This window comes from Oncorhynchus masou, chromosome 6 (assembly GCF_036934945.1).
Source record: "Oncorhynchus masou masou isolate Uvic2021 chromosome 6, UVic_Omas_1.1, whole genome shotgun sequence".
Classification (NCBI taxonomy): Eukaryota; Metazoa; Chordata; class Actinopteri; order Salmoniformes; family Salmonidae; genus Oncorhynchus; species Oncorhynchus masou.
In genome coordinates, this window is record NC_088217.1 from 80,919,604 (window position 1) to 80,931,678 (window position 12,075).

At 45.2% G+C, this 12,075-nt stretch overlaps 1 protein-coding gene across 5 annotated transcripts in view; it reads right to left on the reverse strand.

The window, feature by feature from the left end:
- The window catches only part of LOC135542780 (serine/threonine-protein kinase 11-interacting protein-like), a 57,473-nt gene extending 49,882 nt beyond the window's left edge, over nucleotides 1–7,591 (reverse strand). For 4 of the 5 annotated variants that reach the window (XM_064969972.1, XM_064969970.1, XM_064969973.1 and 1 more), the window contains exons 1-15: nucleotides 7,434–7,591; nucleotides 7,020–7,087; nucleotides 6,623–6,825; nucleotides 6,350–6,424; nucleotides 6,151–6,246; nucleotides 5,953–6,060; nucleotides 5,768–5,839; nucleotides 5,522–5,651; nucleotides 4,868–4,971; nucleotides 3,518–3,607; nucleotides 3,352–3,393; nucleotides 3,020–3,196; nucleotides 2,321–2,402; nucleotides 1,749–2,219; nucleotides 1,340–1,563 (exon numbers count right to left, since the gene is read on the reverse strand). In XM_064969972.1, the coding sequence (XP_064826044.1) occupies nucleotides 1,340–1,563; nucleotides 1,749–2,219; nucleotides 2,321–2,402; nucleotides 3,020–3,196; nucleotides 3,352–3,393; nucleotides 3,518–3,607; nucleotides 4,868–4,971; nucleotides 5,522–5,651; nucleotides 5,768–5,839; nucleotides 5,953–6,060; nucleotides 6,151–6,246; nucleotides 6,350–6,424; nucleotides 6,623–6,825; nucleotides 7,020–7,086 (1,941 nt within the window). In that variant the 5' untranslated portion in view covers nucleotide 7,087; nucleotides 7,434–7,591. Of the gene's footprint in view, nucleotides 1–1,339; nucleotides 1,564–1,748; nucleotides 2,220–2,320; nucleotides 2,403–3,019; nucleotides 3,197–3,351; nucleotides 3,394–3,517; nucleotides 3,608–4,867; nucleotides 4,972–5,521; nucleotides 5,652–5,767; nucleotides 5,840–5,952; nucleotides 6,061–6,150; nucleotides 6,247–6,349; nucleotides 6,425–6,622; nucleotides 6,826–7,019; nucleotides 7,088–7,216 lie in introns of all 5 variants that reach the window. The other variant, XM_064969971.1, reaches the window with a different exon arrangement.
- Nucleotides 7,592–12,075: the final 4,484 nt, after the last annotated feature.

Below are 12,075 nucleotides of genomic sequence, written 5' to 3' on the forward strand. Positions count from 1 at the left end.
ATACAAAAAGATTTCCCAAGCTTTAACATCCCAAGGAGCACTGTGCAAGCGATAATATTGAAATGGAAGGAGTATCAGACCACTGCAAATCTACCAATACCTGGCCGTCCCTCTAAACTTTCAGCTCATACAAGGAGAAGACTGATCAGAGATGCAGCCAAGAGGCCCATGATCACTCTGGATGAACTGCAGAGATCTACAGCTGAGGTGGGAAACTCTGTCCATAGGACAACAATCAGTCGTATATTGCACAAATCTGGCTTTTATGGAAGAGTGGCAAGAAGAAAGCCATTTCTTAAAGATATACATAAAAAGTGTCGTTTAAAGTTTGCCACAAGCCACCTGGGAGACACACCAAACATGTGGAAGAAGGTGCTCTGGTCAGATGAAACCAAAATTGAACTTTTTGGCAACAATGCAAAACGTTATGTTTGGCGTAAAAGCAACACAGCTCATCACCCTGAACACAGCATACCCACTGTCAGACATGGTGGTGGCAGCATCATGGTTTGGGCCTGCTTTTCTTCAGCAGGGACAGGGAAGATGGTTAAAATTGATGGGAAGATGGATGGAGCCAAATACAGGACCATTCTGGAAGAAAACCTGATGGAGTCTGCAAAAGACCTGAGACTGGGACGGAGATTTGTCTTCCAACAAGACAATGATCCAAAACATAAAGCAAAATCTACAATGGAATGGTTCAAAAATAAACATATCCAGGTGTTAGAATGGCCAAGTCAAAGTCCAGACCTGAATCCAATCGAGAATCTCTGGAAAGAACTAAAATCTGCTGTTCACAAATGCTCTCCATCCAACCTCACTGAGCTCGAGCTGTTTTGCAAGGAGGAATGGGAAAACATTTCAGTCTCTCGATGTGCAAAACTGATAGAGACATACCCCAAGCGACTTACAGCTGTAATCGCAGCAAAAGGTGGCGCTACAAAGTATTAACTTAAGGGGGCTGAATAATTTTGCACGCCCAATTTTTCAGTTTTTGATTTGTTAAAAAAGTTTGAAATATCCAATAAATGTCGTTCCACTTCATGATTGTGTCCCACTTGTTGTTGATTCTTCACAAAAAATACAGTTTTATATCTTCATGTTTGAAGCCTGAAATGTGGCAAAAGGTCGCAAAGTTCAAGGGGGCCGAATACTTTCGCAAGGCACTGTACTTCTTTCATCATTTCAGGCAACAACAAAAATAAAATAAACAAATCACCCCCCTTCCTCTCCCCAACCATGCCTCCCTCCACCACCATCCCTACTCACCTTTCCTCTCCTTCCATCCATCCATCCATCCCTCCCTCCCTCACTCCCCATCATCCCTCCCGCTCCTCACCCTCTCAGTCCAGGTGACCTGGGACATGGTGAACCTCCCCAGACTGTCCAACTCTAGCCGGGCCTGCAACTGACCCCTGCTCATGTCCACCTCAAGGACGTGTCTTGGCTTGACCCTGAGGAACACAGGACACTGGGCCCTGTTCTTCATCCTCAGTCCATCCTCCTCCTCCTCCTCTTCTGATGATGATAGTACTCCCACAAGCAGGGGGTGACACAGGTCAACTAGAGACAGATGAAAGAGAGGTCAAAGGTTGGCTCAGCGTTGCCCAATCAGTTTCTTTGGAACCCCCCAGTCTTTGCACATTTTGGTTGTATTCCCGCTCCAGCACAGCTGGTTGGACTAGTTGAGGCTGGATGATAAGTTGTCTACTTCAATCTTGCTACTGCTAGTTCTGAAGTGCTCCTACCTCCCAAGTCCTCCTCCTCTTCTTCTCTGGTGTCCGTGGATGTCACCGGTGGCCCCTCTAACCCGTGAACCAGTCCCTCTGCCATAGTAGTCTCCAGGGTGGACTCTGTGTGCCCGAGGCTGTGGTCAGGCCACTGGAGGGTGGACTCTGTCTCCAGATCTGCATCCCAGTCTGAGGCCTCCTCCTTGGGCTCAGACGAGAGCAGCGGTGGGGGTAGAACATCCGGGACTTCCAGCTCTGGAGAAGGGGGCTTAAAGGTGGCGGGGCTTGCCTGGACGGGGCTGTTGTTGGTTGGGGAGGGGGTGGCACAGAGACTGTTCTTGAGGTGTGGAGGAGCTGGCCTGTCCGCCTTGTCTAGGGTGGCGATTGGCGCCCCCTCTAGGTGATGCTGGTAGCGCAGCCAATCCTCACCCAGTTGGTCCCTGAAACTGTCCATGCGTTCAATCTCCTTCTGGTGAGGGAGAACGATGTCTGAGGGGAGAGAGAGGAGGTTTATATTATATTATAATATGTGTGTATATATATATATATATATATATATATATATATATATATATATAGTACATTTTTACCTTGTATAGAGGACTGTGGTCTGGATTCATAGTCATAGTCACTGGGCTCTGAGATGCTAGCCCGTCTCACCCTCACCTTACTCTGAAACAACACAGATGGATATATATATTATACACACAACATTCCAGAAACATGTTCCTTCTCCTCTGCCTGTATTGATTTGTTCATTCCAAATGGACCTTACCCCGTAGACACCCCCTAGCCCCGTAGGTAGCCCCTAGCCCCCTTACCCCGTAGGTAGCCCCTAGCCCCCTTACCCCGTAGGTAGCCCCTAGCCCCCTTACCCCGTAGGTAGCCCCTAGCCCCGTAGGTAGCCCCTAGCCCCGTAGGTAGCCCCTAGCCCCCTTACCCCGTAGACACCCCCTAGCCCCGTAGGTACCCCCTAGCCCCCTTACCCCGTAGGTACCCCCTAGCCCCCTTACCCCGTAGGTAGCCCCTAGCCTCCTTACCCCGTAGGTAGCCCCTAGCCCCCTGACCCCGTAGGTAGCCCCTAGCCCCCTTACTCCGTAGACACCCCCTAGCCCCGTAGGTACCCCCTAGCCCCCTTACCCCGTAGGTACCCCCTAGCCCCCTTACCCCGTAGGATCTTGATCCTATCAGAGGGTTAGTTAAAGCTATTAACATGTATTTCTTCTCGCTGGTCAGTTTTAAGAGGTACACAGAGTACAGCCTCTCAGTGAGCTATGTAGCAGACTTACTTTGGCTTTCTTCTTGCATTGTCGTGTCACTCCCACCTCGCTGACCGACAGGCTGTCACTCAACTCCCCGCCCCCGCTGGACACTACTTCCTGGTTACCCCGCTCTGGAGCCCTGGTGATCAAGGGTGAGGCCTGGGACTGGAGCTGCCCAATCAGCTGTCCCAGTTTGGGTAGCACCTGAAAGTTGGGGGGGGGGGTCCCATGTTAAGACTATCTGGTACAAAAGTGGCGAATCCCACGAATGAACTTAAAGTGCACATCAACAAGTGACCCAACAAGACTAGAGAAGTGTTGAGTATATGCCTGCTGACCCACAGGAGTGGCCTACTCACTGACAACTCTGAGGAGGAGAGAGGGCTGCTGTCCAGTCTGAGCTAGAGGTGAGAGAGGGGGAGACAATATATTAAACTTGAGGAGACAGAGAATCATGAAAAAAAAGACTGGGTCCAAATTCAGCTTTCCGATTTTTCTCCCTCCCTCCCTCGCCCTCTCACTCACTCTGAGGTAGGCAGCCTTGGGGGAGAGGTGGCGGACAGTGCGGGTTCTGTGGGTCTTCTGGAAGAACAGTGGGTTGCCCTTCAGATTCAGCTAAGAAGAGACAGAGGCTACAGGTCAGCGAGTCTGGGATAACACTGAGGCTACAGGTCAGCGAGTCTGGGATAACACTGAGGCTACAGGTCAGCGAGTCTGGGATAACACTGAGGCTACAGGTCAGCGAGTCTGGGATAACACAGAGGCTACAGGTCAGCGAGTCTGGGATAACACTGAGGCTACAGGTCAGCGAGTCTGGGATAACACTGAGGCTACAGGTCAGCGAGTCTGGGATAACACTGAGGCTACAGGTCAGCGAGTCTGGGATAACACTGAGGCTACAGGTCAGCGAGTCTGGGATAACACAGAGGCTACAGGTCAGCGAGTCTGGGATAACACTGAGGCTACAGGTCAGCGAGTCTGGGATAACACTGAGGCTACAGGTCAGCGAGTCTGGGATAACACTGAGGCTACAGGTCAGCGAGTCTGGGATAACACTGAGGCTACAGGTCAGCGAGTCTGGGATAACACTGAGGCTACAGGTCAGCGAGTCTGGGATAACACTGAGGCTACAGGTCAGCGAGTCTGGGATAACACTGAGGCTACAGGTCAGCGAGTCTGGGATAACACTGAGGCTACAGGTCAGCGAGTCTGGGATAACACTGAGGCTACAGGTCAGCGAGTCTGGGATAACACTGAGGCTACAGGTCAGCGAGTCTGGGATAACACTGAGGCTACAGGTCAGCGAGTCTGGGATAACACTGAGGCTACAGGTCAGCGAGTCTGGGATAACACTGAGGCTACAGGTCAGCGAGTCTGGGATAACACTGAGGCTACAGGTCAGCGAGTCTGGGATAACACTGAGGCTACAGGTCAGCGAGTCTGGGATAACACTGAGGCTACAGGTCAGCGAGTCTGGGATAACACTGAGGCTACAGGTCAGCGAGTCTGGGATAACACTGAGGCTACAGGTCAGCGAGTCTGGGATAACACTGAGGCTACAGGTCAGCGAGTCTGGGATAACACTGAGGCTACAGGTCAGCGAGTCTGGGATAACACTGAGGCTACAGGTCAGCGGGTCTGGGATAACACTGAGGCTACAGGTCAGCGAGTCTGGGATAACACTGAGGCTACAGGTCAGCGAGTCTGGGATAACACTGAGGCTACAGGTCAGCGGGTCTGGGATAACACTGAGGCTACAGGTCAGCGAGTCTGGGATAACACTGAGGCTACAGGTCAGCGAGTCTGGGATAACACAGAGGCTGTCACACAGTAAACTACTGATAAGCACACTTCTAAGTTCTCTCTCTCCTTCACCATGTTGAGACTGTGCAGCATAGACAGAGGAGCCAGCTGGGAGTGATCCAGTAGCAGGTTGTAGGCCAAGTCCAGGTGCTGTAGGGATGACAACTGCTCCACTCCTGCATAGGGTCACAGTCACACACACACACAAATCAGACATCTAGGCATCTCATACTGAGACAGGGGCAGAGTCAGCCATCCAAGACTAACAGAGACTTAGAGAGTACACTGAACAATAGGGAGACGGTTGGGGGAGAGAGACGGGCAGATAAGCGTTTGTTTGCCAGTACTGCCTGAGTATGCCAGTATATTAATATATTCCTAGCTTCCTGTTTATCTATAGCCCCCAACTCTTTGTGGACACAAGGCTGTCAACAGATCCAAGGCTTTGATTGGCTGATGTCCTTGTCTTGTACAAGGCTTTGATTGTCTGAAGTCCCTCGCTGTTCCAATACTGATAGAGGTAAGTTCAAGGGGTCATGCATAACAAGTAGTCTTGAGGGAGTTTGCAGATGGAATACTGTTGCTAACTATTTGGTATTGATGATTTTTGGCATACGTTTAGGGATAATATCAATATTAGGGCTGTGGTAAAAAAATATATCCCATTTTCCATAGAGAAACCACCACTACTATCATTCATTATAGACACCAGAGGTGTTACAGTACCGTTGATGGTCTCCAGCTCGTTGTTTCTGAGGATGAGAGTGAGGAGTTTGGCTCTGGATCTCAAGCCCAGAGTTGGTGCTCTCTGGAGATTGTTAAAGCCCAGGTTGAGGTGCTCTAGCTCACTCAGAGGCTGAGAGAGGAGGAGGAGAGAGACAGTAGATATGGAGATAGCCCAGTGCAGTAACTTACTGCATGTCTCCAACTCTGACCCCTCAACACACAGACACAAAACCTATCCAGAAATACCTTGAGAAAGTCAGCACACTCCTGGATTTTATTGTGACTAAGATCCAGAGACTTCAGAACATTCAGTAAACTCTAAAAAAGGCAGAGTGACTCACATTAAAACATTGCCAAAAAAAATGATTCACATTAAAAACAAATGTGAAAGTCAGTGAATAAATAAACCAGAGCGCAGGAGCATGTCTTACCAGTGACTCATCCAGGCAGACTATAGCATTGTAGCTGAAGTTGAGGGTGTGCAGCTCCAGCCAGGGCAGTGCAGAGCTGAGGTCTCCTCCACACAGAGACAGTAGCTCCTGTAACAATAACAGTGGCTCAAACTCCAACACAAAGGGGTCTGTTATTCAGAAAGAGAAAATGGTGAAGTGTGTGTGTGTGTGTGTTACCTCCAGGGAACTGAGGCTCTTGGAGCAGGTGAAGACCTCTAACTGAGAGTAGACTCCCCTCAGGTCCTCCAGACAGTGAGGGGGGATACGCTTCAACTGGGAGACAGAACAACAGGCCCAGAGTAAGCCAGATTCATCTATATACAACATGTATACTGTTTTGTTACAAAGGAGAAGTGCACACATTTTCCTCCCATACCTCTAAAGACTTGAGAGACTTGAAAGGAAAGATCTTGACCACTGACTGAAGCCTCGACCCAGGTGGATTGATGAGCTTGGAATGAGAAACCAAAGGCCAAAGAACATTATACAGAATGCTATAGCGCCACCTAGTGGCTCAATATAATTCCCTCAGATATCCACTTAATTCAGTTTTACTTGGAGCATTTATGTTTATGAAGTGCTGAGCAAGTTATGCATACATTTATTTTTTTAACTGTTCACAAATAGAGCAGGACACACACACACACACCTTGAGGGAGACAGTCTTCTGCAGCACGTCGAACAGGAACTGGAGCTGCAGTAGGGAGGTGGTGTCAGCAGGGTGTGAGGGCAGAGCCAGGAAGCCATGTTGGTGAGTCCTGGAGAGGAGGTACTGCTCAAACAGACGACCTAGGTGCTGCAGAGAGTCTGCCTGTAGAGTCAGGGTACTGCTGCCGTCCAGTACAGATGTACCTGGAGAGAGGAGAGACAATGGTAACACACCACTTAAAACCAGCAGTTATAATGCAACATAAAATATATTAAGCATGTAGCTACAGTATAGCTATGAGGCTCTAATAATTTCTAACAACGTCAAAAGAACAGATTAGCAAGTCTGGGATAACAGGGGCTATATCTAGAATATGTAGGTGGTGATGTTACTATACCATGATTCCGAAGCAGAGTGGCCAAGCTGTTGACAAGGGTAGATTGGCCACTGTGACATCCAGCCATCCTGCAGGTAAACAATGCACCATAAAATAGGCGAGAAGACCGAGACAGATGATTCTGGGGAAATGTGACACGTGCAAACAACCCAAACAATAGCAGAAATTGATAAAATAAAAATACGTTCTCAACTTACAGTATAGAGATGATGGAAGCTAACTTGTAGGATACTGGTTAAATACCAGCTAGCTTATTAGCTAGCTATGTAGAGTACATTGCAATGCAGGACCTGCAGTTGTTTGTGAACGTTAAACTGGTCTACTCACAAAGCCAACACGAATCTATCTCTAGCTAGCTGTTGTAGCTTGTCTTGGATAGCATTCCACAGACTATTTCTTGAGACAACAACATACCTTAACTATCTTATGTGACAGTCAAGCAGTGGTCAACATCGACATTCCCTTCCGATTTCCAGCAACACGAAAAAAACATCAGTCAAATAACTTCAAGTGTACTCGGTTATCGATGTTGACATCTTCACTTGGACTGATGTCACGTGAGGAAGTTTCGGGAAAAAAATATACAGTGGCCCGGAGAAACCAAATTTCAAAAGGCTGAAACAGGCGTTTTTGTAACTTGTGCCAACTAATGGATATTGAAATGTTATAAATGAGCGAGACATCTCAACAACAAAAAAACGAGTGTGCAAGTTCAAAATATGATTCAGATGTCAGATTCAGTCTAATTTCTTGGCCATGGCCACCACTAGATGGCTCCCTACCTCAAGAAGCAGGATCAAATCATAGGGGATCAACAATATTTACTTTATGACAGTGACAACGCAATGGGGCATTTCCAATTTGCTCATTTGTTCATCTTTATTAAGTGCATTCTGAGAACACTCAGCACATCTTTCGGGTATGCTTTATCGCCCTTTTAAACTGTTCTGGATGTTATCTTTACAATAGAGTGGAAGGACAATACACAGTTTTCAACACTGCAAGAAGTAGCTAGATGTAACTGTGCAAGGCACGCAAAATAGTATCGTTTAGCCTACTAAAGACTTTTAACAAATCTGTAATTGTGAGTAATTAAGTAAAGTAAGCATTTTTACAAATAGGCCTACTACCACTGCCTTTGCGGGGATCCTTTAAGTTTCCACCTTTTATACCAAAAGTCCAAAACTAAGTGGTTTCTCTAATTTAAGCCTGTACCGTTCGTCTTGTTGCTAGGTAACACACACGCACGCACACGCACACACAAGACAATCTTTTTCCATTCGGGACTGGGGATGTTTCCATGTAAGGATTTATGTACGGTAATTTGATAAACATTTCCATCCACTGAGATGCTCTGGCAAGAAAGGTTCTCTGCAGAGCAAGCATACACTGAAAGCATGTTGGGACTGTTTCAAATTCTCTGATTTTTGCATTAAAATCAAGCAACATGATTAATGTTATGGAAAACATGGGCCAACTAAACATTGTAGATTAGTTGGTTGCATTTTTATGGTGGAAATGCCTTCTAAAAAAATCTCTAATTGTGTGACCTTGATTTTCCATTTCAGTTTAGACCATTCAGTCTGCCATCTTCTGTTTGGGATTCTCAATGTATGATCATATGGTTACAGAAGTAAACAAATACACAATGCTTAGGTTATGTTTAGATGTTTAGATGTCTTTGTGTGTATGAAGTGCTGGATTACGTTTATATTGGCCCATAGATCTGGGAATAAAAAGTTTTCCACAATCCTCAACATTTCTCTATTTATCCAATCAGTGACTCAGTCAAATGAATGTCAATTAAGTCTAATCAACACACGAAATAAACCATGCTCCTTCACTGTTCAAACGCTGCTCTCAAAATGGAAGAACAATACCTGACCATCCCCCAGCAAGCACAGGTAACCTAGCCTGGAACTCCTGGAACCTAGCCTGGAACCTGGCCTAGAATCTAGTGTAACGGCTTCTAGGAGTAGTGGGTGGAGGAGTCAGGTGCAGAGAGCAGGCAGTTCAGAACGTGGATCTTTATTCCAAAGACAGTGAAAACGGACATGCCAAACACAAGGGCGCATAAAAGACCCAGTCCAAACAAACAGGACTAAACTGTCCGGAAAAATAGAATCCACAAATAATCCAATACCATGAACAGAAAACAAGCCCGCACAAAAGCCAGTTTCCTTAAATAGCCCACAAACAAAACTAAACTCAAAACAGGTGTAACCAATCAGACCAAACTAACAGAAACAAAAAAGGGAATCGATGGCAGCCAGTAGGCCGGCGACGATGACCGCAGAGCGCCGCCCGAACAGGAAGAGGCACCATCTTCAGGGGGATTCGTGACACCTAGCCTGAAACCTAGCCTGGAACTCCTGGAACCTGGCCTAGAACCTAGCCTAGTCCCACATCTGTTTAGGCTATTTTTTGGTGTGACACTGACCAAAAGGGTTGGCAAAACAGCACAAAAATATCTGTGACCAGGCTACGGAAAACCTCCTCCTCCTTTGTGGCCTTTTGCACAGTAGGCTACATGTAAATACAACATGGTTGTAAAACGATTCCTCTATTGGCTCATAATTGGCAGAGAACGGAGGGATGATTCAGGATCGGAACATGTCAAGTCAAGGCTTTTCTTCTTCCAGAACAAGGTCAAAGGACCATATCACTGTCCCTTTTGTCTTCACTGCATTCCAAGGGCTTGTTTTCATTGTTGCAAGTGAACCAGTACTGTTTACTTGTAGCCCTGAACAAATCAGGCCTGTTAGCAGGCTTCGGAAGGTTGGATTAAAGCTTTCTTGGATCTGTTGTAGCAGCTTACTGTACTGTACTGTACTATACTGGACTGTATGTCAGAGAGAGCGAGAGAGAGGTCGAAACCTCACTAGTAAAATATAACATGTGAGTCAGTAAACTTCTCAGGTCACAATTCATCACAATACAAACACAGGGTGTGCCAAGGCATCAGGCCAGGCTACTGTTCTTATATATTATAGTCATTATAGCCAGGATACTGTTCTAATACATTATAGTCAGTACAGCCAGGACACTGTTCTAATACATTATAGTCAGTATAGCCAGGATACTGTTCTTATACATTATAGTCAGTATAGCCAGGCTACTGTTCTTATACATTATAGTCATTATAGCCAGGATACTGTTCTTATACATTATAGTCAGTATAGCCAGGACACTGTTCTAATACATTATAGTCAGTATAGCCAGGATACTGTTCTAATACATTATAGTCAGTACAGCCAGGATACTGTTCTAATACATTATAGTCATTATAGCCAGGATACTGTTCTAATACATTATAGTCAGTACAGCCAGGACACTGTTCTAATACATTATAGTCATTATAGCCAGGATACTGTTCTAATACATTATAGTCAGTATAACCAGGATACTGTTCTAATACATTATAGTCAGTATAGCCAGGATACTGTTCTAATACATTATAGTCATTATAGCCAGGACACTGTTCTAATACATTATAGTCATTATAGCCAGGATACTGTTCTAATACATTATAGTCATTATAGCCAGGATACTGTTCTAATACATTATAGTCATTATAGCCAGGACACTGTTCTAATACATTATAGTCATTATAGCCAGGATACTGTTTTAATACATTATAGTCATTATAGCCAGGATACTGTTCTAATACATTATAGTCATTATAGCCAGGATACTGTTCTAATACATTATAGTCATTATAGCCAGGATACTGTTCTAATACATTATAGCCATTATAGCCAGGATACTGTTCTAATACATTATAGTCAGTATAGCCAGGCTACTGTTATAATACATTATAGTCATTATAGCCAGGATACTGTTCTAATACATTATAGTCAGTATAGCCATGATACTGTTCTAATACATTATAGTCATTATAGCCAGGACACTGTTCTAAGACATTATAGTCATTATAGCCAGGATACTGTTCTAATACATTATAGTCAGTATAGCCAGGATACTGTTCTAATACATTATAGTCAGTATAGCCAGGACACTGTTCTAATACATTATAGTCAGTATAGCCAGGACACTGTTCTAATACATTATAGTCATTATAGCCAGGATACTGTTCTAATACATTATAGTCAGTATAGCCAGGATACTGTTCTAATACATTATAGTCATTATAGCCAGGCTACTGTTCTAATACATTATAGTCAGTATAGACAGGATACTGTTCTAATACATTATAGTCAGTATAGCCATGATACTGTTCTAATATATACAAATATAAACAGGTCATCCAACTGTCCTAGGCCCATATTGGAAAAATGCCATTTTCTAATCAAAGGGATTTCTGCTCAGTGTTGTAATGTTTCACTTCATATCAATCAAATGTTATTTGTGACATGCTTCGTTAACAACAGGTGTGGAATAACAGTGAAATGCCTACATACACATATTGAAATTAACTATAGCTCTTTACATATGCATAGAAACAGATAATGTATTCATTCACTATATGAGATCTCACCCAGCACTCGCTATCAATGTGGACCTGTACTTTATCTAGTGTGTATATTGACTTAATAATTCTGGGGGGAATTTTAGGTAGCTGAACTTGATGGGAATGGCATTGCAATAACCGCTGGCCAGATACTGTGGCATGTTACCCCATTACCTAGTGTCCGTCCCCAGACACTGGGCAAACTCTAGCCCCAGGCCTTGTTTATAAACCAGGCCTTCTCTGCTTCTCCTCCCCAATGTAGCTTTTTATAAAATGACATATGAGGTTCTACGCAAACACCCCCAGCATCATCCAGATGCCCCCCAAGATACTGGCCCCTTCAGAAGGGCCCTTTCTCCTCGCGTCCGCCCTCAAGGCCGAGCCGGGATGCCGACCATAAATAGGTGAAATACCATGAAATCAGAGGGCACCCACAAAACAAAATAATCCACATTTATATCTGTGACTCCCTGCCTGGCTGAAGAGTATGGTTACAGTATATATGCAATGTTTATTTCTGTGCCCTTAAATAAACAGCAATTAGTCTCCCGGGCAACCACAGCACTCACTGGACGGGTTAATGGG